Below are 27,141 nucleotides of genomic sequence, written 5' to 3' on the forward strand. Positions count from 1 at the left end.
TGTTTATTTTCCAAGAGAAAGGAATTGAGTCCCCATTCCCAACTCAACTACTTATAATAAATAATGGTCCCAACAACCTTGACTATTATTTGTTAGAGACATTTAAATAACTCAAAATAGTAAAAAGATATCAGTTTTTCATTTAATAATATCCAATATAGTTGGCGTTAAATGTTTTCTAAATAGAAATATCAGTTAATAATTGATGCTAAATATTGATACAACCTATGATGTCTAAAAATGTTAAAAAACATTACTAAAGTAAACCCTAAATTTATATATAAAATTCATAATTAATTATTATATCATATTCAAGATTTTTAATTTTCTAATTTCTGTTGTTTTCATTCTCATCTTCCTTTGTTTTCTAAAATCTTAAACAAAAAAAATAACTATGTTTCCTTTTCACAAAAGATTCCAATAAATTCATATTATAATATAAATTTTCAAAATGAATATTGTCTTCCTTTTTCTTTCTTTCTTTCTATAAATTTTCAAAGACAAAACTCATTATATTGAATATGTACTTTATTATTAATTCCTCCCTTGTTTAAAAATGAGGTTTTTATTCAAAATAAAAGCTAAAAATGTCTTTTTTTTTAAATATATAATTATTTCTAATAAGTATATAAAGTCTTTGCCACATGAATCACAGAGTTTTTCTTACCTGGTAGTGTTTTATAAACTGGAAGACATATTTTAAAAGACAAGAAATTTTGTTTCTCTAAGATAAAGATTTACATGGGAAAAGTTTTTACTCATTTTCTTTTTTGTCATAATTAAGGATTGATGCTTGGTATATACACTGAACCAACCCCAAAAAGCCTTGAAAAACTACTTTATTTAATACACAAAATCATAATTTGGAAATTTCAAAAGACAAATACAGCATTGAATTCTTATTGGGAAGCATTTAACTTGCCATTATTACCTATATATATATATATATATTTGGTCGTTCTATATGCATATTGATTTTTTGGTACTAACATCTTGAACTGAAGCATGTTTTGATCAACTATAATTATAGTTGATTATGTTGCAACTGGTTTCATAAAATTTCATACATGAATGTATTGTTCGCCATCCGTGTTATTGTCTCAATTTTTCCTATATTTCAAATCGGCTTTATGATACCAACCATGAAAATTCATCATCACCAAACCTCGAACAATAAAATGCTTGGGTCCTCGATCTCTAGCCATCTTGTACTTCGCCGGGTGGAATATTAGTGTCCCTTTTTCATAAATCCAATTGAAATTAGTTTTACGGTTCCAATCCTCGCCATTCATTATGACCAAACCTTAGACAATAAAATGCTTTGGTCCTCGTTCTATAAATCATGAAATCATCCCTCAATCATTACCACATTATGTTACTTGGTGCGAACAATACAGATGAAAATTAATTAATTTTTATATTAAGATAGTTAGGATATATACTTAAACTTCAGTAGAACATATTAATATCTTTGATTTCATGTCATTTAAATACATGAATTTTTTCCCTGAAAACAAAATAAACAAAAATTTTCATATTAAAATTATTAAGAAATATGCTTACTGTTCCACATAACAAAACCAATTATTTATTCAAATAACAATGGTGATGTGGCTTATGACTTGCCACGATGAAGTCAACTCTTTTATAAAGAGGTCAAAGAGAGTTTATGCAGCACCGTTTTGTAATAAGGTTCATATTTTTTTTATAAGAATCAGCTCCTCATTTCGCATCCTTTGATCCGTGTCTTTTGCAGCCACCTCATTCTCTCCTTACACCTCAATAGAAGCATGGGTATGAAGAAGATTCTAGGCTATGGTTCATCTCACGACTGTGGGAAAATCCAATATAGGTGGAGGCTGATCTTAGGAGTGACTCTTGTATACAAATCAATCTTGCTGGATGTGGAGAAAAGATAGAGAATTCATAGAGAAGCCTAGGGGTTTCTATTTGAGTGTGTTCTTTCTTTGTTTTCTTCTCTGTGTTGAAATTCTCTGTACATCTTGGCATTGTGATTAATGATATTCTATTTTGAGCCTTGGAGAGTGGACGTAGGTTGCAAAGCCGAACCACTATAAATCTGCTATGTCTCTTACATTTTGCTCTATCATTTTGATTTATATGCTTTGAGTGATTTGGGTTAGAGTATTCTGATTTTCAGATCTGATTTTCAGATCTGATTTGTCATTTTGATTCCATTATTAAGCCATTTGTGATAATTCTATAAATCCTAGAATCTTAACAAGTTACATGAAAACGAAATTAAAAAAAAACTACTTCATCTCATATTAAGATTGTTATAAGAGATATACTTACCTTTCAGTAGAACAAAAACAATTAATCATTCAAATAATAATTGGTTTAATAGTCTGAATTCGGTTGTGGGTATACAATTATCCAAATTCAGCATATAATATATCTAATTAAAGCTTATCTACCTAGTCTCTAAAGATTCAAACCGCTCATCAATTAGATTTTTATTGTGTAAGTTGTAGTAAATTTACTATAGTTTGTTCACTGGAAACCAAGAAACAAGGAAAACTGAAATGTGTGTGATGATAAATTCGGAAGTAGGTCTACAATTATCCAAATTTAGCATATAATATATTAAATTAAAGCTATGTCTATCTAGTTTCTAAAGATTCAAACCACTAATCAATTGAATTTTTATTGAACAAGTTATAGCCAATTTACTATTGTTTGTTCAGTGGAAACCGAGAAACAGGGAAAACCAAAATGTGTATGATGAAAAAATAAATGGTTCGGAAGTGAGTCTATAGTTATCCAAATTCAACATATAATATATTAAATTAACGTTTTATCTGTTTAGTTTCCAACTATTCAAACCGCTCATTAATTAGATTTTTATTGAGCATGACTAATTTACTACTGACTATTTAGTGGAAACCAAGAAATAGGGGAAATTGAAATGTGTGTAATGATAAAAATTAAACATTGTTCAACATATTTTTTGAATAGGCAATAGTAATTTTAATGATGGATTTTTTAAAAATAATAAGTTGACAAAAATACTCACATATATTTTCCCTCTTCTTTAAGTTTGGAGGAAAGCAAGTTATTGAAAGATTAATTCATTAGTTGAGGCCAAGAGGAACGACTTTGGCTTAATAAGTATTTTCTTTAAATTTAAACTTCGTTTATCAAAAAAAATAAAATGGAAATTTAGAAAAAAAAAAAAAAATGAGCAACGATAGTAGCTCTTGCTCATTTGTCGCAAAATTGTCAATTTCTTTTCAGGTCACTTTGTCTGATGTCGTAGATTAGTGAAACAATTCAATGCTGAAACGAGGATAAATTCAACAAATTAAAGAACTTTTCCGAATATAAAAGGAAGAACGACTTATACATACCCAATATTTGTCGAAACGACAAGTTGGTATCTAAAAGATTTTGAAACGACAAATGAGTACCTTCCGTCATGCTCTGTTAGTGATTTTCGTTAGATAATAGTGAAAAGACTAAAATGCCCTTGAAAGTTTAATTTTTAGTTTTTTATAAATTTAAAAATTTCTAAAAAACCCCCTTAGGTTTGCTAATTTGACTAAATACCCAAATATATAAAAATTTTATAAAATAACAAATACACCCCCGCCACCCACAGTGCCAGATTCCGGCCACCACAGCCGAAATCTGGCCAGAAAATTGTGTTACGACACACGTCGGATCTGTGTCGTAACACAATTTTCCGGCAAGTTCCCGGTCTCGACGGCCAGATCTGGCCTTTTCCGGCCCGATCAGCCACGGATCTTGTCGGAAAATGAAAGATCTACGCGGTACGACACAGATCCGATGGGTCTGTGTCGTGACGCAATTTTCCGGCGGTGGTTGCCGGAATCTGGCACTGCGGGTGGTTAGGGGTGTTTTTGTTATTTTATAAAATTTTTATATATTTGGGTATTTAGTCAAATTAGCAAACCTATGGGGTTTTTTAGAAAATTTTTAAATTTATAAAAATCTAAAATATTAAATTTTTAAGGACATTTTAGTCTTTTCACTATTATCAAATGAAAATCATTAACAGAACATGACGGAAGATACCTATTTATTGTTTTAAAACCTTTTAGGTACCAACTTATCGTTTTAATAAACTTTGGGCATGCATAAGTCGTTCGGCCAATACAAAATGGAGAAAATTGAGAGAAATCAAAGATAAATTAATCTATATATCTATATAATTCTGAAACACTTGCTATTTGATCGTCACATAAAATCTCAGAAGCTTTATAATTGCTGTAAATGTTTACGTGTTATTGGTTTAGGCTATTTAGTACTATTAATGACACATATTAATATACTGAAGCATAGGCTGGATTGTCGGGTAGGATTTGTGATGTTCTAAAATTAGTGCATGTGGCAACATGTGATTGGTTGGTAGATGTATTGAATCTATTCACATTCTCATTAATACAAACCGTCAAATACTTTCACTCAATTTCCATTCTCTTCATCTTCTTCATTACACGACTACTTTCTCTCCATTTTTATTCTTATCATCTTCTTCATGACACAAATCGCTCTGCTCATTCTTGTCCTTCTCAGCCATGAAACTTAAAAATCATCCATCTCTCCTTTAGATTTTCTACTAGGATGTACTGCTCTGCACTTGGGCATGGGTAGCCCAACTAACAAACAGGGTGGGAAGGCCCAAAGGTTCAGCCCCAAACAAAACTCTGAAAATCCATCTCTCTCTACATAACCCCTGACTGGGGTGGTTTCCTCCACGCCAAGAGTCATGAGAGTGTTGTTTTTGCCCTTTGCAAAGGTATCAAATCCTTTTACTTCATTGCCCGTACAAGAAGTCAAGAAGTTCCCTTCAACTTTACACCTTTGAAAAGCCTATTTTTAATTTCTCTTCTGATACTATTTCTTCTAATATTTATTGGGTTGAATCCACCTTAGTACTGTTAATGTGAAGATTAATAAGCGAAGCTCCTTTCTATTTGGCTTCAACTTTTTAGGTGTTTTAATAAATTAACATTTATAGAATATTTATCTATTTTTGCAGTGGGAGTGTGGGAAATGATTTATCATCATCTGGGTTTGTATCACAAGAACAAGAAAATAAGAGTAAGAGGTATAAACATTTTTTCTTTCACATTATAATGGGTTTAACTTTTTTTCTTTTTGGTAAATATGTTTTCGTGGTTGTGTTGTTGTTGTACAGGGCGCGTAATGATTCATGCAGGGGGCCGGGAACCAAAGCTTGCCGCGAGAAATTGCAGCGAGAGAGATTGAATGATAGGCATGCGGTAATCTTTATGTTTATTTTATATCGTTTTCTATTGATAAAATGTATGTAAATCTATTGTAGATGACGAAATATGGAATGCATCTTCATTATAGTTTTCCCATGATCTCTGCTGGCTAAGATCAAGGAATGATTACGACATTCAATCAATCATCTTAATTTATGTAATTGATTGAATAATTGCAGGGATTTGTATTTATTATGTTCCTTTTCCATATTTACAGAATTTGTATAAACATTTTTTCTTTCATAATATAATATCGTTACTTTACTTAGAATAGGAAACATGGCTTTACAAATATTATAGAAATTCTAAAAATGATCACCAGCACACTGTGCTTGGAAAAACTGAACTGCTCCGATTCCGCCATTATGAATTATGCGCATATTTTGCATATAATAAGCTCCTAGAATGGAATCTGTTTCTTCGGGCATTATTGCTACGCAGAAATGTCCTTCATCATCAAATCGAATGTTCACAAATCTGCCATCTACTTCGTAGTCTGCCCCTCGGAAATGGAAGGTCATGGATGGATAATCTCTAAAATTTTGTGGGATCATATAACAAACATGGAATGAATCATCAGGCTCAGTAGGATATCTCACAAGATTACGAGAATCATAGTATCGCCAAAATGCTCGGTTCACCCTTTCAAAAACATTGATCCTGTTCGCGGCTCTTGTGGTGAGTGTTGTAAATGGAGTTCCTGAATCTATGAAGACACCACTAGAGGAAGGTTCGAAGGTACCTCGTGGGAAATTTAAGCGAGAACGTCCCACACTTATATCTAAAAGACGAAGGTAATAAGAATTTGTTCCTGCAACGCTTACATATTGCGTTGTTGGAATGGGATATGGAGGAAAATAAACATCCGCCCCAAACCTTAGTATATGAGCATGCACATCGAATGGAAAATCATCATCATAGGGAACAATACAATAAGAGAAGACATTTGACAATTGGGACGCTAGTGAATTTGGATGTAAGTCTAATCCCATGATCCCAGAAATCTTATTATCTTCATCATCAGCAAACTCGAAATTTACGTTATCATTGGAGCAGCCGAAGAGAATAGTAAATTGTTCTGTATCACCATTGGTGTTCACTAAAAAATGAAATGATTCGAGAGATGCATAACCTTTTGTCGGGCCCATGATTTCTCCACCAGTACCATAGGTATGAGTGTAGACGCATCTCCCATTAACACATTGGAAAAGGCTGCCTTCTTCATCATGGTTGCAAAGACGATGATTACAAGAAAGTCTCCGGTAAGTAGAGGAATGTCGCCGATCGTAAATGGGATAAATTTGGTGGAAACATTCCGTGCAAGGTGCACACTGTGTCCAAGTTAGCGGACCACCAGTATCCACCACTACATACACATATTGAATTGGGTTTCCGATTAACATCTGCGCAAGATAGAACTTATCTTGACGGTCTAAAGCAAATAAATGCTTGTCATCATCGAATGTCGAATTTTGAGTAGAACGCAAATTTCTCAGTTTAGCTTTAGCCAGGGTAACATTAACCATTCTCTCAATTTTTTGGCGGCGAGTAAGGTTAGGTTTATATAAGGGGGACTCCCGAGAGTCTATTGGGATGAGCTTAATGCTGACTCCATTTGATTTTGTTTCTGCAAAACCAAAAGTATGTCTGGAAAATACGACTAGACTTTGCAATACCAATACAACGAAGAACTGAAGCCCCACCATTATGTTCCAACTTCCAAGGGTAAGAACTTGAGTTCCCATTCCCAACTCAACCACTTATAATAAATAATGGTCCCAACAACCTTAACTATTATTTGTTAGCTAGGAAAAAAAAAATTCATTCAATTAACACAAAATCAGTTTTTAAAATTATTTTTTCAATTAATAATATCGTTAAATGTTTTTTAAATAGAAATTTTAGTTAATAATTGATGATAGATATTGATACAACCAATGATGTCTAAAAATGTTTAAAAGCTAGGCGTGGTGGAAAATTTATATATAATATTCAATATTTATAATTTTCTAATTTCTGAATTTTTTTACTGTTGTTTTCCTTCTCATCTTCCTTTGTTTTCTAAAATCTTAAACAAAAAAATAACTATGTTTCTTTCACAAAAGATTCCAATAAATTCATATTATAATATAATTTTCAAAAGAATATTGTCTTCCTTTTTCTTTCTTTTTTCTATAAATTTTCAAAGACAAACTCATTATATTGAATATGTACTTTATTATTAATTCCTCCTTGTTTAAAAATGAGGTTTTTATTCAAAAAAAGCTATAAAAATGTCTTTTTTTTTAAATATATAATTATTTCTAATAAGTATATAAAGTCTTTGCCACATGAATCACAGAGTTTTTCTTACCTGGTAGTGTTTTATAAACTGGAAGCATATTTTAAAAGACAAGAAATTTTGTTTCTCTAAGATAGATTTACATGGAAAGTTTTTACTCATTTCTTTTTGTTCATAATAAGGATTATGCTGGTATATACACTGAACCAACCCCAAAAAGCCTTGAAAAACTACTTTATTTAATACACAAAATCATAATTTGGAAATTTCAAAAGACAAATACAGCATGAATTCTTATTGGGAAGCATTTAACTTGCCATTATACCTATATATATATATATATTTGGTGTTCTATATGCATATTGATTTTTGGTACTAACATCTTGAACTGAAGCTGTTTTGATCAACTATTATAGTTGATTATGTTGCAACTGGTTTCATAAAATTTCATACATGAATGTATTGTTCGCCATCTGTTATTGTCTCAATTTTTCTATATTTCAAATCGGTTTATGATACCAACCATGAAAATTATCATCACCAAACCTCGAACAATAAAATGCTTGGGTCTCGATCTCTAGCCATCTTGTACTTCGCACGGTGGAATATTAGTGTCCCTTTTTCATAAATCCAATTGAAATTAGTTTTACGGTTCCAATCCTCGCCATTCATTATGACCAAACCTTAGACAATAAAATGCTTTGGTCCTGTTCTATAAATCATGAAATCATCCTCAATCATTACCACATTATGTTACTTGGTCGAACAATACAGATGAAAATTAATTAATTTTATAATTAGATAGTTAGGATATATACTTAACTTCAGTAGAACTATTAATATCTTTGATTTCATGTCATTTAAATACATGATTTTTTCCCTGAAAACAAAATAAACAAAAATTTCATATTAAATTATTAAGAAATATGCTTACTGTTCCACATAACAAAACCAATTATTTATTCAAATAACAATGGTGATGGCTTATGACTTGCCACGATGAAGTCAACTCTTTTATAAAGAGGTCAAAGAGGAGTTTATGCCGCACGTTTTGTAAGGTTCATATTTTTATAAGAATCAGCTCCTCATTTCGCTCCTTTGATCCGTGTCTTTTGCAGCCACCTCATTCTCTCCTTACACCTCAATAGAAGCATGGGTATGAAGAAGATTCTAGGCTATGGTTTCAGACTGTGGGAAAATCCAAATAGGTGGGGCTGATCTTAGGAGTGATCTTGTATACAAATCAATCTTGCTGGATGTGGAGAAAGATAGAGAATCATAGAGAAGCCTAGGGTTTCTATTTGAGTGTGTTCTTTCTTTGTTTTCTCTCTTGTGTTGAAATTCTCTGTACATCTTGGCATTGTGATTAATGATATTCTATTTTGAGCCTGGAGAGTGGACGTAGGTTGCAAAGCCGAACCACTAAATCTGCTAGTCTCTACATTTTGCTCTATCATTTTGATTATATGCTTTGAGTGATTTGGGTTAGAGTATTCTGATTCTGATTTTCAGATCTGATTTGTCATTTTGATTCCATTATTAAGCATTTGTGATAATTCTATAAATCCTAGAATCTTAACAAGTTACATGAAAACGAAATTAAAAAAAACTACTTCATCTCATATAAGATTGTTATAAGAGATATACTTACCTTTCAGTAGAACAAAAACAATTAATCATTCAAATAATAATTGGTTAATAGTCTGAATTCGGTTGTGGGTATACAATTATCCAAATTCAGCATATAATCTATATTTAAAGCTTATCTACCTAGTCTCTAAAGATTCAAACGCTCATCAATTAGATTTTTATTGTTGTAAGTTGTAGTAAATTTACTATAGTTTGTTCACTGGAAACCAAGAAACAGAAAACTAAATGTGTGTGATGATAAATTCGGAAGTAGGTCTACAATTACCAAATTTAGCATATAAATATTAAATTAAGCTATGTCTATCTAGTTTCTAAAGATTCAAACCACTAATCAATTGAATTTTTATGAACAAGTTATAGCCAATTTACTATTGTTTGTTCAGTGGAAACCGAGAAACAGGAAAACCAAAATGTGTATGATGAAAAATAAATGGTTCGGAAGTGAGTCTATAGTTATCCAAATTCAACATATAATATATTAAATTAACGTTTTATCTGTTTAGTTTCCAAATATTCAAACGCTCATTATTGATTTTATGAGCATGACTAATATTACTGACTATTTAGTGGAAACCAAGAAATGGAATTGAAATGTGTGTAATGATAAAAATTAAACATTGTTCAACATATTTTTGAATAGGCAATAGTAATTTTAATGATGGATTTTTAAAATAATAATGACAAAATATAAGTTGACAAAAATACTCACATATATTTTCCCTCTTCTTTAAGTTTGGGGAAAGCAAGTTATTGAAAGATTAATTCATTAGTTGAGGCCAAGAGGAAGACTTTGGCTTAATAAGTATTTTCTTTAAATTTAAACTTCGTTTATCAAAAAAAATAAAATGGAAATTTAGAAAAAAAAAAAAAAAAAATGAGCAACGATAGTAGCTCTTGCTCATTTGTCGCAAAATTGTCAATTTCTTTTCAGGTCACTTTGTCTGATGTCGTAGATTAGTGAAACAATTCAATGCTGAAACGAGGATAAATTCAACAAATTAAAGAACTTTTCCGAATTAAAAGGAAGAACGACTATACATACCTCAAATTTGTCGAAACGACAAGTTGGTATCAAAAGATTTTGAAACGACAAATGAGTACCTTCGTCATGCTCTGTTAGTGATTTTCGTTAGATAATAGTGAAAAGACTAAAATGCCCTTGAAAGTTTAATTTTTAGTTTTTTATAAATTTAAAATTTCTAAAAAACCCCCTTAGGTTTGCTAATTTGACTAAATACCAAATATATAAAAATTTTATAAATAACAAATACACCCCCGCCACCCAGTGCCAGATGCCCTGGCCACCACAGCCGAATCTGGCCAGAAAATTGTGTTACGACACCACGTCGGATCTGTGTCGTAACACAATTTTTCGGCAAGTTCCCGGTCTCGACGGCCAGATCTGGCCTTTTCCCGGCGATCAGCCCGGATCTTGTCGGAAAATGAAAGATCTACGCGGTACGACACAGACCGATGGGTCTGTGTCGTGACGCAATTTTTCGGCGGTGGTTCCGGAATCTGGCACTGCGGGTGGTGGGGTGTTTTTGTTATTTATAAAATTTTTATATTTTGGTATTTAGTCAAATTAGCAACCTATGGGGTTTTTTAGAAAATTTTTAAATTTATAAAAATCTAAAATATTAAATTTTAAGGACATTTTAGTCTTTTCACTATTATCAAATGAAAATCATAACAGAACATGAGAAGATACCTATTTATTGTTTTAAAACCTTTTAGGTACTAATTATCGTTTTAATAAACTTTGGGCATGCATAAGTCGTTCGGCCAATACAAAATGGAGAAAATTGAGAGAAATCAAGATAAATTAATCATATATCTATATAATTCTGAAACACTTGCTATTTGATCGTCACATCAAATCTCAAAGCTTATAATTGCTGTAAATGTTTACGTGTTATTGGTTTAGGCTATTTAGTACTATTAATGACATATATATACTGAAGCATAGGCTGGATGTCGGGTAGGATTTGTGATGTTCTAAAATTAGTGCATGTGGCAACAGTGATTGGTTGGTAGATGTATTGAATCTATTCACATTCTCATTAATACAAACCGTCAAATACTTTCATCAATTTCCCTTCTCTCTTCTTCATTACACGACTACTTTCTCTCCATTTTTATTCTTATCATCTTCTTCATGACACAAATCGCTCTGCTCATTCTTGTCCTTCTCAGCCATGAAACTTAAAAATCCCATCTCTCCTTTAGATTTTCTACTAGGATGACTGCTCTGCACTTGGCATGGGTAGCCAACTAACAAACAGGGTGGGAAGGCCCAAGGTTCAGCCCCAAACAAAACTCTGAAATCCATCTCTCTCTACATAACCCTGACTGGGGTGGTTTCCTCCCAGCCAAGAGTCATGAGAGTGTTGTTTTTGCCCTTGCAAAGGTATCAAATCCTTTTACTTCATTGCCCGTACAAGAAGTCAAGAAGTTCCTTCAACTTTACACCTTTGAAAAGCCTATTTTTAATTTCTTTCTGATATATTTCTTCTAATATTTATTGGGTTGAATCCACCTATACTGTTAATGTGAAGATTAATAAGCGAAGCTCCTTTCTATTTGGCTTCAACTTTTTAGTGTGTTTAATAATTAACATTTATAGAATATTTATCTATTTTTGCAGTGGGAGTGTGGGAAATGATTTATCATCATCTGGGTTTGTATACAAGAACAAGAAAATACGAGTAAGAGGTATAAACATTTTTTCTTTCACATTATAATGGGTTTAACTTTTTTCTTTTTGGTAAATATGTTTTCGTGGTTGTGTTGTTGTTTTGTACAAGGCGCGTAATGATTCAGCAGGCGGCCGGGAACCAAAGCTTGCCGCGAGAAATTGCAGGAGAGAGATTGAATGATAGGCATGGGTAATCTTTCTATTATTTATATATCGTTTTTTACAATATATGTATGACTCTATTGTAGATGACGAAATATGGAATGCATCTTCATTATAGTTTCCCTGATCTCTGCTGCTAAGATCAAGAATGATTATAGCTTTCCTTGATCTCTGCTTGCTAAGATCAAGGAATGATTATGATATCAATTAATTACTAATTTATGTGATGATTTAATAATACAGGGATTTGTGGTTTTTTTTCCTTTTCTATATTAGAAATTTGTATAAATAGTCATTGCAGACTTACAAGTAATAGAAATACAAAAAATCTTCTTCTCTCTTCTCTCTGGCATTTTCTTTCACGTCCTGCACTTCTGCCTCCTTGATCAACTTCTTACATGATATCAGAGTATTGCTAAATGCTTCCGCTACAAAATCAGTAGCCACTCATTATGTTCCTAAAAACTAGATAGATACTCAGTTAGTGCCAATCAACTCAGCCTCTCTTTTCCTTGAAAACAAATAGAAAACACTCAATAGAAATCCAAAATGGAAATCAACCCACACAACTCAAGCCCACCACAACACAAACCATGCCTGACCCAACCTATTACCCTATGGAATGCAGGTTCTTTACCGGTTCAAGGTAACCCAGCCTCTTTTGGAATACCGGTTACATTCCAGATTCTTTTCCTCAATCAGGTTTCATCCAAATACGAATCCTTACCCGTATCTTTTTTGCATTGACCAGCCACAGGCAATGATCACCCTAAACAAGCAACGTGCTTTTCTACACGGTTTCCAATGGACCAGAATTGGTCCTCATCAAACAAACTCTATAGGTTCCGATAACTATTCCTCTGGTCTCGCGATTTCCGGTGAGTTATCAAAAAGATAAAGACCTTTTCTTGATGAGTTTCCAACTGCCACTGCCAGCCCACCTTCAATACCACTGGAGGAGCATATGTTGGTCTAGTCATGGATCAGCAACTCTTTCACCAGCAGTAGCAAAAGGGCTCCCACCGACAGAAATGGCCACTGAGATCTGGGCAAACATCAAGAGGTGTATAAGAAGCGGATCTCACCAAAACATTCACTCTTGGGCAACGTCTCATCCAGCTCAAACAGGAAACAACTCGATCACATTATTTCAATCGGCTCTCTACGTTTGAATGAGTTGGACACCGCGAGAGACATTTGAAGGGCCGTCGGAAACATTCCACTAGTATCAAAGAATCCAAGATCAAACAGATTGTCTCAGTTTTTGCTTGGTTTAAACGAAAGCTTTTTAGCTTTTAGGACGCAAATCTTGACCATGTCCCCACACCTACTCTTTGTCGAAGTTTTCAACTGGTGGTGCAAGATGAGAGCAACCCTTGAACTTCGATCAACCATTAACGACCCAATGCTTTTGCAGGTTTGAAAGAAAATGGCGACAATATGGGCTGGGAAAAATGCGAGTGGCAAAGGCTTGAATTTAAATGAAGAGATGAAAGGCTAGATTCTTTCCCTCAATCTGACAGCTAGAAGCTAATCGCATTTTTAAACGCATCTATGGCTCAAATGTGCTACGTCATGAATTGGGTCAAACAAATCAACAGGTTGGTCAACGAGTCAAACTCTTGGTCAATGGGTCTAGAAATTCAAGATCCAATCGAGCTGATTATTTGTAAATATTGCAATAGAAGAAACCATGATAGGGAACATTGCTAGAATTGCATGGTCGTCCTGATTCCAACAACAAGGACAAAAATGGTCATTCCTCTTTTTTCCAAGTTGATTATCTTCCTTTCGGAAATTAGCTTGCACCCATTCTCAACTAGGATCAATATAATCAATTGCTCCACTACTGAAAATGTCCAACTGTCTTGCAGCTCTCGCGGGTACTCTTTTGTTTAAATTTATTACAACTGATTGTGGGTTGTTGATTCAGGGGCTAATGATCACATAATTTGTAAACCAAAATTTTTTACCACTTTTCCTACCTCATCCACTTCGTTCGTATGTCAAACAGAAACATAACACAGCCACTCAATAGGGACATCCAATTATCTAGAAATTTTCCCTTAAGAATGTGCTATGTGTTCCTGCATTTCATTTAACCTCATCTAGTATCCAAAATCTGTGAAGACAATAGTTGTAGTTGAAAATTTTGTCCTAACACAGTGAATTTTAGGACCCTTTGAATAGAAACTGATGGGCTTGGGTAAGGTCCATAAGGTCTATACTATTGGGCACATGCTGATCATCTAATGTTTTTCCTACTTGTATTACAACCAATAAAATTTACAGTTGTAATACAATGATTAATAAAACTTCTTTTGCTCTTATCCAAGATTAAGTCACAAGTACAACTATCTGTAACCTCAATGTTCGATCTGTCCATTAGTAAGTAAGCCCGAATTACTTTTCCACATAGCACTTCCACTACAACCAACCTTTTTTCTAATCCATTTGATATTTAGGGCCCATACCATATCATCATCATGATGGATCCATATTTTTCCTCACCATTGTCGATGAATTTTCTCGAGTACGTGGACATTCCTTATGCAATCTAAAACCCAAAACACTTAACCATATTAAACACTTTTTATCCATGGTCACCACCCACATTTCGTACTTCGTCCAAATGGTTAGAACCGACAATGCCAAAGATTTTTTTAATCCTAGTTGTTCATCTATTTTTTCTCACTTGACATACGCATGAAAGCTCTTATATATATACTCCGTAACAAATGGGGTTGTCGAAGAAAACACCGCCATCTACTAGAAGTAGCTCGTGCCCTCAAAAACCAAGCCCATATACACATCTCTTTTTGGGGTGAATGTGTGATCGCAAACCGCATACGTGATCAACCGCATGCTAACCAAAGTCCTTCATCGAAAGACACCTTATGAGGTATTATTCAAGAAACAACCACTCTTAACCACCCTAAGTATGGCTATCTTTGTTAGTTACTACTTTGGCTCACATGGCTCACATGACAAGTCAACACAGGCCACTCGTATTTTATAGGATACCCTATGCTCCAGAAAGGTTACAAGCTGTATAATCCAGTTGACAATAGGTTTCTAATATCTAGAGATATTGTGTTTCCATTTCCACCAAGGATACTATTTCATTCCATCACTATGCTATTTCCTGAAGATGAGTTTTTACCGATCCTCTTTTCACTATTATACATGCTCCTGGTTTCTCAGCCTAAACTCCTCTCTAATTCTGACACAGTAGCCATGATGATCCTCCAACAGAATCACCTGTTCAGATCCCCATGATGTTTCTTTATCAAGATCTCTATTCGGTCCAGTTCTTCCTACAAGCCGGAGTACTTGGTAGACGACCATCGATCTAGATAGTAGAATATGGTGCCCAACATTTCAAATTCTTAGGACACATATCACCTCTAATTATGTGAGTTATGATCGTCTCTCTCCTGTACAAAGCTTGTACAATCACATCATGCCGAATAAGAACCATTAGTTACTCAGATGTTGTGGAGCACTCTCACTAGCGTCAAACAAGGCTGATGAACTTACTGCTTTGACTTAGAACCATAATTTGGATCTTATGCCTCGCCCCTCTATAGAAAACCCATTGGTTGTAAATAGGTCTACAAAATCAAGCACCATGTTGATGGCTTCATTGAACGTTATAGAGCTCAATGGTAGCCAAGGGATTCACCCAGCATGAGGAATTCGATTATGAGACTTCTCACGAGTAGCCAAACATGTCAATATTCGTGCTTCCATACAGTGGCTTCTGCCTGTGACGGGCCTCTCATCAAATGGATGTCCATAATGCCTTTCTTATGAGGAAATTTATATGGATCTTCGCCCAGGATTTGCAACCACGGGGAGAACACAATGGATCATCTGCCAAAATCTCTTATGGGCTAAAACAAGCATCCCGACAATGGAATGAGAAATCAGCAAATCGCTCACTAAATAAGATTTGTTCAGTCCAAACATGACTATGCATTTTTACTAAGCATAAAGGTAAAACTTTCATTGCTCTAATCTTCTACGTCGATGACATTCTTATTACAGGAAATGATGAAACATGCATCAAATCCTTGAAAGAGCATCTTAACAGACAATTTCGAATAAAGGATCTAGGAGAGCCTATATATTTCCTAGGTATCGAAATTGCAAGGTCCCGACAAGATATCTCTCAACCAACGAAAATTGTCTTGGAACTCATTTCTGATTCTGGGCCATCAGGATGCAAGCCAGTATTATTCCAATAGAACAAAAAACCAAACTGACTATTCGGAATATGATGGGATATCGTCCTCTAAAGATGATCCACCTCTAGAAGACCCCATAAACTATCAAAGACTTATTGGGCGATTAATACGTCACCGACTCGTCCAGACATCAGTTATGCAGTTATACATGGACCTAAATGATCTCACCTGGATGTGTGATAAAGGTTCTAAAATACTTAAAAGGGTGTCCTGGTTTAGGACTCCTCATTCTCGAGACAAAGGTTTGGATATAAAAGCTTATTGTGATTTAAACTAGGCCACATGTCTAATGACAAGAAAATCACTATAGGTTTCTGCATCAAGGTAGGGGGAACTCTTATTTCATAAAAAAAAAAAAATAAAATAAAAAAAAAATCAACAGTATCTCTCTCTTTAGCAGAAGCCAAATATATATAGAGCCATGACAAAGACAACATGTGAAATCATCTAGATTATGGGGTTGTTGGAAGATCTAGCTAGAAGTACAAGTAAGAAAGCATCTTTTTTTTATGTAACAACAGGCTGCAAACAACATAGTAGCAATCAATATCCATGAAAGAACAAACATATAGAAAGTGATTGTCACTTTGATAGGAGCAAAATACAAGAAGAGGTAATTAAGACTTACACAATTCGTACTTCAGAAAACCAGTAATCATCTTCACAAAACCATTATGTAGTAGACAACATTCATATCTACTTAGCAAGCTTGAAGTTTTTGAAATCTACAAACCACAAGCTTGAGGGGAGTGAGAAATATGGAATGCATTTTTTACAGCTTTCCTTGATCTCTGGGCTAAGATCAAGGATGATTATGGCATTCAATCAATCACCTTAATTTATGTGATTGATTGAATAATTACAGGGATTTGTGTTTATTATTTTCCTTTCACATTTACAGAACTTGTATAAATTAGTCATTGTACAGGCTTATAAGTTATATAGAAATACAGAAATTCTTCTTTCTCTTCTCTTGGCATTTCTTTGGCATCCTTACCACTCTTTGCCTCTTTCTCTAATCAGCTTCTTTGCAATGATATCAACGAATTAAAAACATCGAATTCTTCGAACAAACATGTATCAGGCTACTTTTACAAAAAAAAAAAAAAAAAAAAAAAAAAAAAAAAAAAAAAAAAAAAAAAAAACTATATTATATACAAACAACATACTTGAAATACAAGTAATAAAAATACCGTTTGAATGTCATTTCATTCTAATTTTATACTTACTTAAATTCGTATAAATTAATCTATATTTGGTATATAATTTCTTTATATTATTGCTTTAATTATCAATTCAATATTAAATTAACTTTAATACAAACCGTTTACATTCAAAAAAATACTATCACATTAAGTTCAATAACAATTCAAAAAAACAATATATTATCGACAAATTTATTTACTAATATAATTTCCTACATGACAAAACAACAATACTTAAACACAATTCTATAACATACCCGGGCTTTAGCCCTAGTCAAATATATACTCAATCCGATTTTATTGATTATTTATAATGTGAAACATGGCTTTAAAATTTTATATAGAGACCATATCGAAATTCTAAAAATGATCCTGAGCACATCTTCCGGGAAAAACTGAATTGCTCCATTTGGCCATTGTGAATTATGCGCATATTCTGCATATGATAAATCCTAGAATAGATGGCTGGGTGGTCCATTTTGCTACACAGAAAAATCCGCTACATGTAATTGAACGTTCACAAAACTGCCATCTACTCTGTAGTCTGCCCCTTGGAAATGGAAGGTCAATGATGGATAACTACAAAATCTTGTCGGCTATATAACAAACTTCCAATGAACACCAGGATTAGGATTTCTCTCAAGATTGTGAGATTCATGTATTGAATAAATGCAGTGTCACCATCCCAAAATATGAGCCGTTCGGGGAATTTGTGGTGAGTGTGGAAGCTGGAGATGCTGAATCTATAAAGAAACACTAGCAGAGGAAGGTTCGAAGGTACCAGCTGGTAAATTTAAGCGAAAATTCCCACATTATATCTAAAAGACGAAGGTAATAAAAATATCTACCTTAACCCTTACATACTGCGTTGTTGGAATGCTATGTGGAGGAATAAAAACATCCGCCCCAACCTCAGTTTATGAGGATTACATCGAATGGATAATTATCATCATAGGGAACAATACAATAAGAGAAGACATCTGACAATTGGGACGCTAGTGAATTTGGATGTAAGTCTAATCCCAAGATCCCAGAAATATATTATATTGATCATTTCCAAATGCGAAATTTTCGTTATTCATGGAGCAGCCGAAGAGAAGAGTAATTGTTCTGTATCACCATCGTCGTTCACTACAAAATGAAATGATTCGAGAGATGCATAACCTCTGTCGGGCCACTTGCTTGTAGACCGGAACCATATGAAAGACGGTAGACGCATCTATCACCGACACATTGAAAAGGCTGCCTTCTTCATTATAGTACAAAGAGGGTCAGCACAAGTAATTCCCCTGTAAGTACTGGAAGCTTGCGATTGTAAATGGGATAATTTTGGAGGAAACATTGTCTGCAAGGTCTAATTGAGTCCAAAGTAGCGGACTACAGTATCCACATACATATACAGATTGAGATGGGTTCTCGATCAGCATCAGCGCAATAGAACGACCTTGACGGTCTATAGCAGAAAAATGCTTGTCATCATGGAATGTGAATTTTGATGACTCAGTTTAGCCAGGGTAACATTAACCATCTCTCAATTTTTTGGCGGTGAGTAAGGTTAGGATTATTATAGGGAGACTCCGAGAGTCTATTGGGATGACCTTAATGCTCAATCCTCTTGATTTTGTTGCTGCAAATCCAAAACTATGTCTAGAAAATATTACTAGACTTTGCAATACAAACAGCGATTTGAAGAACTGAAGCCCCTCCATTGTTTTCCAGGGTAAGAATTAAGTCCCCAACTAATCCTTATAATAATGGTGGCCCCAACAACCTTAACTATTATTGTCAGCTAGGGAAAAAAAAAGATATGTTTTTTCAATAAATGTTTCTAAATAGAAATATTAGGTAATAATTGATGTTAAATATTGATACAATTAAATGTTTTCTAATAGAAATATTAGTTAATATTGATGTTAAATATTGATACAAAACATATGATGTCTAAAAATGTTTAAAAATTTTACTTATAGACAAGGGTGAGAATTTATTAATAAAATCATAATTTTTATTCTATAAATAATTTTTATTTTCTAATTTCTGAATTTTTACTGTTGTTTTCATTCTCATCTTCCTTTGCTTTCTAAAATCTTAAACAAAAAAAAACTTGTTTCTTTTTTACAAAAGATTGCAATATATTCATATTATAATATGAAATTTTCAAAATGATATTGTCTTCCTTTTCCTTTTTTCTATACATTTTCAAAAAAAACCTCATTATATTAAATATGTACTTTATTATTAATTCCTCCCTCGTTTAAAAATGAGGTTTTTATTCAAAATAAAAGCTAAAAATGTCTTTTTTTAAAATATATATTTATTTCTAATAAGTATATAAAGTCTTTGCCACATGAATCACAAAGTTTTTCTTGCCCGGTAGTGTTTTATAAACTGGAAGACATATTTTAAAAGACAAGAAATTTTCTTTCTCTAAGGTAAAAATTTACATGGGAAAGGTTTTTTCTCATTTTCTTTTTTGTCGTAATTAAGGATTAATGTTTGGTATATACACTGAACCAACCTCGAAAAAACTTGAAAAGCTACTTTATTTAATACATAAAATCATAATTTGGAAATTTCAAAAGACAAATACAACACCAAATTCTTATTGGGAAGCATTTATCTTAGCCATTATCAACTATATATATATATATTTGGTTGTTTTGTTGATGCTATGCTCATTGTCTATTTTGAAATTGGAGTGAAGCAACTAATTATTGAAAGATTAATTCACTTGAATCTGAGACGAACAACTTTGACTTAATTTTAACCTTTGCTTTTAGATAAACTATGAGTAACTTTTATCAGTAGCTCTTGCTCATTTCCAAAAAAAATTGTCAATTTTTTTTGGGTAAAGGTAATTTTATAAAGAATAAAAAATACAATCTAAGAGACGGGAAACATCCCTAAACGAAAGTAAGTACCCAAGATACCAACCTACACAAAGAAAACAAGGTGAATCCCGGATTTTGCATATGGTACGTTCATAGAATAGAAAGCAATTGAGTGGCTGATAATGCTAGACAAAAAAATCCTTCATCATAATGCATTAATGTTCACAAACCTGCTGCCTACTACATAGTCTGCCCTCATTGAAATGAAAAGTCATTGATGGAAAATCATCAAAATTTGGTCAGTTCATATAGCAAAGTGTATGGGCTAAAAATCGTATTGGGTTTGACGAGACCCAATATAGTAAGCATATTACAGCCCAGTGCCTTAGCCCAGTTCCGATTGGGCCTACACTTAAATCCAACTTGTGAATTGTCCACTCTATGAGTTGGGCTATTCTACAAGTTAAGCTAAATCGGGCTCCAACCCATTAGCCCACAACAGTCCATAATAGAAATCAGAATGCTATTCAGTTTCCACTTCTGTCAAAATCCTAAATCTTACTTAAAGTGGTAAGCCTAATTTGATAAAAGCAAGAGATCACATTTCCTTCCTAACTAGAATTCATCTACCAAGTAGGGCTCAGAGTCTTACTAAGATTCCAACCTCTTGAATTCACTATATAAACAGAGGCAAACCCTCTCATTAGTCATTCAGAAATCACCCACTAGCTCCTAAATTTTTGCTCTCAAGAATCACTGTCTTTCCTTGCTATGAAGCCTAGTTCTAACTAACTTCACCACCTAAAGTCGTGCTCTGACCACTTTGTGTTAGCTTTGCCCTAGCCACATTACGGTAAACCCTTTCCTACTCCTCTCAACCCTCGCTAAATTTGCCCTCAACCGTGCTGACATGAGCATTGGAATGCCTACGGTAGACACCACACCGGTGTCACCTAAGCCTTCACGTTCTCTTTCCCTCTTGGTGCAAGTTCTTCAAATTGTCAGTGGCTCGCATCACATAAGATCCATCCCTTTCCGAATCAACTGTAGATTTTACCATCTACAGTTTGGTGTCCACCGTGGGGCCCTAACAATTATTCGACTCAGAATGACCTGCTCATTTCACTCTCTTCTCTTCATTCAGCCATCATTACTGAAAATGCCAAAACATTCACGCAAATTTCTCAGTTTAGCTTTAGCCATTGTAACATTAACCATTCTCTCAATTTTTTGGCGGCGAGTAAGGTTAGGTTTATATAAGGGGGACTCCCGAGAGTCTATTGGGATGAGCTTAATGCTGATTCCATTTGATTTTGTTTCTGCAAAACCAAAAATATGTCTGGAAAATACGACTAGACTTTGCAATACCAATACAACGAAGAACTGAAGCCCAACCATTATGTTCCAACTTCCAAAGGTAAGGAATTCAGTCCCCAACTCAACTACTTATAATAAATAATGGTCCCGACAACCTTAACTATTATTTGTTAGCAACGAAAAAAAAAATTCATTCAATCAACACAAAATCAGTTTTTAAAATTATTTTTTCAATTAATAATATCGTTAAATGTTTTTTAAATAGAAATTTTAGTTAATAATTGATGATAGATATTGATACAACCAATGATGTCTAAAAATGTTTAAAAGCTAGGCGTGGTGGAAAATTTATATATAATATTCAATATTTATAATTTTCTAATTTCTGAATTTTTTTACTGTTGTTTTCATTCCCATCTTCCTTTGCAGCGCATGTAAGCGACAGCTGGCGTGCGACTATACTCACGGATTCAAAGAGACATGAGTTCGAAATCAAAGCGACGTGCTGATTGAGCTTCCCCCATAAGATTGTCGCCACGTGTCATAATTTAATGTTTCTAACTGTACAAAACTTCGTTTTCATCCATTGGAACACCTTCATCCGGTGGAATATCATAGATAAGATGCTGCCGGGTCAACCATTGATTGATTTGAGATCATGCAGTTCCAGTCTGGAATTTTTGGAGTGTGGCCATCTTTATGTGTGGTTAATTTTACTCTGTTCTTCCTAGAAATTGTTGTACGTTTCACATTTCCAGGCATTTCATCTTATTATGTGGGCTAAGTTTAACATTTATAGAATATTGATATTCTTGGATGGGCAAAGTTATTTATCTATTTTTTATACCTTCTTATATTATATTGTGTGGGCATCTTCTCTGTCTCTTCTTTCCTCTGAAGTTTGTTCAACTCATAATGTTTATCCTTTTGTAAGAGGGGAAGAATCGTTGAAACTGCTCGTTAGAATCCTCTTCTTAAAATGCATTTGTTTTTGACATTAATGACTTCTGACGCAGGACTGACTTAAATTAAATCCAGTTAAAATAGGGATACACGTCAGTCATAACTTCTAAGTTAAGTTGGCATGATTCGGTGGATCTTGGTTGTAATTTGTAAAAAGACAAGTGAGTCACCCAAAAAGGAAAAAAACATCAACTGGGCTACAACCCAATCCTCCCCACGTGTTCCTTATTTTCATCTCAATTCCAGCTCCAAATCACAGATGAAAAGAAATGGAGTTGTTAGACCACGACTGGATTATCTCCGTTCAATCCTCATCGACCAAAACACATGTCCTGATCTCTTTTGGTCCAATCCAAGGTATTCCTTTTTCTTTTTAGTTATTTTTTCATTAAATTTACTGCTGTTAGATTGGGTTTGATGTTGATTCTCTTATTTGCAGTGGGAGTGTGGGAAATGATTTATCATCATCTGGGTTTGTGTCACAAGAACAAGAAAATACGAGTAAGAGGTATAAACATTTTTTCTTTCATATTATAATGGGTTTAATTTTTTTTCTTTTTGGTAAATATATTTTCTTTGTTGTGCTTTTGTTGTTCAGGGCACGTAATGATTCATGCAGGCGGCCGGGAACCAAAGCTTGCCGCGAGAAATTGCAGCGAGAGAGATTGAATGATAGGCATGGGTTAATCTTTCTATTTATTTTATATCGTTTTCTACCAATATAATGTATGCAACTCTATTGTAGATGACGAAATATGGAATGCATCTTCATTATAGCTTTCCCTTGATCTCTGCTTGCTAAGATCAAGGAATGATTATGACATTCAATCAATTACCTTAATTTATGTGATTGATTTAATAATTACAGGAATTTGTGTTTATTATTTTCCTTTTCTATATTTATAGAATTTGTATAAGCCATTGCACAGACTTACAAGATATATAGAAATACAAAAAGTCTTCTTCTCTCTTTCTCTTGGCATTTTCTTTCACGTCCCTGCCACTCTCTGCCTCTCTTTGATCAACTTCTTACATGATATCAGAGTATTGCTAAATGCTTCCGCTTACAAAATCAGCCTAGCCACTCATTATGTTCCTAAAACTAGATAGATACTCAGTTAGTGCCAATCAACTCAGCCTCTCTTTTTGTCCTTGAAAACAAATAGAAAACACTCAATTAGAAATCCAAAATGGAAATCAACCCACACAACTCAAGCCCACACAACACAAACCATGCCTGACCCAACCTATTACCCATATGGAATGCAGGTTCTGTTACCGGTTCAAGGCCTAACCCAGCCTCTTTTGGAATACTGGGTTACATTCCAGATTCTTTTCCTCAATCAGGTTTCAATCCAAATACGAATCCTTACCCGTATCCTTTTTGCATTGTACCAGCCACAGGCAATGATCGCCCTGAACCAAGCAACGTGCTTTTCTCACTGGTTTCCAATGGACCAGAATTGGTCCTCATCAAACAAACTCTTATAGGTTTCTATAACTATTCCTCTTGGTCTCGCTTCAATACCACTGGATCCGATGCAATATGTTGGTCTAGTCATGGATCAACAACTGCTTTTCACCAGCAATAGCAGTAGGGCTCCCACCGACAGAAATGGCCGCTGAGATCTGGGCAAACATCAACGAGGTGTATAGGAAGCTGGATCTCACCAAAACATTCACTCTTGGGCAACGTCTCATCAAGCTCAAACAAGGAAACAACTCGATCACAACTTATTTCAATCGGCTCTCTATCGTTTAGAAAGAGTTAGACACTGCCGAGAGACATTTGAAGGGCCGTCGGAAACATTCCACTAGTATCAAAGAATCCAAGATCACAACAGATCGTCTCAGTTTTTGCTTGGTTTGAACGAAAGCTTTTTAGCTTTTAGGACGCAAATCTTGACCATGTCCCCACCACCTACTCTTTGTCGAAGTTTTCAACTGGTGGTGCAAGATGAGAGCCAACCCCAATTGAACTTCGATCAACCATTAATTGACCCAATTGCTTTTGCAGGTTTGAAAGAAAATGGCGACAATATGCAGCTAGGGAAAAATGCGAGTGGCAAAGGCTTGAATTTAAATGAAGAGATGAAAGGCCTAGATTCTTTCCCTCAATCTGATAGCTAGAAGCTAATCGCATTTTTAAACGCATCTAATGGCTCAAATCGTGCCACGTCATGAATTGGGTCAAACAAATCAACAGGTTGGTCAACCGAGTCAAACTCTTGGTCAAATGGGTCTAGAAATTCAAGATCCAATCAAGGCTGATTATATTGTAAATATTGCAACAGAAGAAACCATGATAGGGAACATTGCTAGAAATTGCATGGTCGTCCTAATTCCAACAACAAGGACAAAAATGGTCATTCCTCTTCTTTCCAAGTTGATTATCTTCCTTTCGGAAATTAGCTTGCACCCATTCTCAACTAGGATCAATATAATCAGTTGCTCCAGCTACTGAATAATGTCCCAACTGCTCTTACAGCATCTTACGCGGGTACTTCTTATTGTTTAAATTTTATTACAACTGATATGTGGGTTGTTGATTCAGGGGCTAATGATCACATAATTTGTAAACCAAATTTTTTTACCACTTTTTCCGCTACCTCATCCACTTCCGTTCGTATGTCAAACAGAAACATAACACCAGCCATTCACATAGGGACCATCCAATTATTTGGAAATTTATCCCTTAAGAATGTGCTATGTGTTCCTGTATTTCATTTTAACCTCATCTTAGTATCCAAAATCTGTGAAGACAATAGTTGTAGTGTAAAATTTTGTCCTAACACATGTAAATTTCAGGACCCTTTGACTAGGAAACTGATTGGCTTGGGTAAGGTCCATAAAGGTCTATACTATTGGGCACATGCTGACTCGTCTAATGTTTTTCCTACTTGTATTACAACCAATAAAATTTCCAGTTGTAATACAATGATTAATAAAACTTCTTTTGCTCTTCATCCAAGATTAAGTCACAGTGCAACTATCTGTCAACCTCAATGTTCAATCTGTCCATTAGCTAAGTAAGCCCGAATTACTTTTCCACATAGCACTTCCACTACAACCCAACCTTTTTCTCTAATCCATCTTGATATTTAGGGCCCATACCATATCCTCAATCATGATGGATCCAGATTTTTCCTCACCATTGTCGATGAATTTTCTCGGGGTACGTGGACATTCCTCATGCAATCTAAAACCCAAACACTTACCCATATTAAACACTTTTTATCCGTGGTCACCACCCAATTTCGTACTTCCGTCCAAATGGTTAGAACCGACAATGCAAAGATTTTTTTAATCATAGTTGTTCATCTATTTTTTTCTCACTTGACATACTGCATGAAAGCTCTTATACATATACTCCGTAACAAAATGGGGTTGTCGAAAGAAAACACCGCCATCTACTAGAAGTAGCCCATGCCCTCAAACACCAAGCCCATATACACATCTCTTTTTGGGGTGAATGTGTGATCGCAACCACATACTTGATCAACCGCATGCTAACCAGAGTCCTTCATCGAAAGACACCTTATGAGGTATTATTCAAGAAACAGCCATCTCTCAACCACCTCTAAGTATTTGGCTATCTTTGTTATGTTACTACTTTTGGCTCACATGGCTCACATGACAAGCTCAACACCCAGGCCACTCGTATTTTTATAGGATACCCTATGCTCCAGAAAGGTTACAAGTTGTATAATCCAGTTGACAATAGGTTTCTAATCTCTTCCATTTTCCACCAAGGATACTATTTCATCCCCATCACCCATGCTATTTCCTGAAGATGATGTTTTACCGGATCCTCTTTTCACTATTATACATGCTCCTCCGGTTTCTCAGCCTAATATTCCTCCCTCTAATTCTGACACAGTAGCCATGATGGTCCTCCAACAGAATCACCTGTTCAGATCCCTCATGATGTTTCTCTATCAGGATCTCCTATTCCGGTTCCAGTTGTTCCTACAAGCTGGAGTACTTGGTAGACTCGACCATCGATCTAGATAGTAGACTATGAGTGCCCCAACATTTCAAATTCTTTAGGTACACTATATCTCACCTCTAATTATGTGAGTTATGATCGTCTCTCTCCTGTACACAAAGCTTGTATCAATCACATCGTCGCCGACTAAGAACCCATTAGTTACTTAGATGTTGTGGAGCACTCTCACTAGCGTCAAACAATGGCTGATGAACTTACTGCTTTGACTTAGAACCATACTTTGGATCTTATGCCTCGCCCCTCTCATAGAAAACCCATTGGTTGTAAATAGGTCTACAAAATCAAGCACCGTGTTGATGGCTCCATTGAACGTTACAGAGCTCAATTGGTAGCCAAGGGATTCACCCAGCATGAGGAATTCGATTATCAGGAGACTTTCTCACAGTAGCCAAACATGTCACTATTCGTGCTTTCCATACAGTGGCTTCTGTCCGTGACGGGCCTCTCCATCAAATGGATATCCATAATGCCTTTCTTCATGAGGAAATTTATATGGATC

The 27,141-nt window shown here is 34.6% G+C and overlaps 1 protein-coding gene across 1 annotated transcript; it reads right to left on the bottom strand.

The window, feature by feature from the left end:
* Window positions 1-5,581: 5,581 nt before the first annotated feature.
* On the bottom strand, window positions 5,582-6,982 carry LOC116132886 (aspartic proteinase nepenthesin-1-like). The gene has a single exon (XM_031418565.1). The coding sequence runs from the start codon at window positions 6,980-6,982 to the stop codon at window positions 5,582-5,584; it is 1,401 nt and encodes a 466-aa protein (XP_031274425.1).
* Window positions 6,983-27,141: the final 20,159 nt, after the last annotated feature.

Source organism: Pistacia vera, unplaced genomic scaffold, assembly GCF_008641045.1.
Source record: "Pistacia vera cultivar Batoury unplaced genomic scaffold, PisVer_v2 Contig261, whole genome shotgun sequence".
Classification (NCBI taxonomy): Eukaryota; Viridiplantae; Streptophyta; class Magnoliopsida; order Sapindales; family Anacardiaceae; genus Pistacia; species Pistacia vera.

Bases quoted from the DNA above. Each gene is read 5' to 3' on its own strand.
- LOC116132886 (XM_031418565.1), bottom strand. From the start codon at position 6,982: ATGGTGGGGCTTCAGTTCTTCGTTGTATTGGTATTGCAAAGTCTAGTC.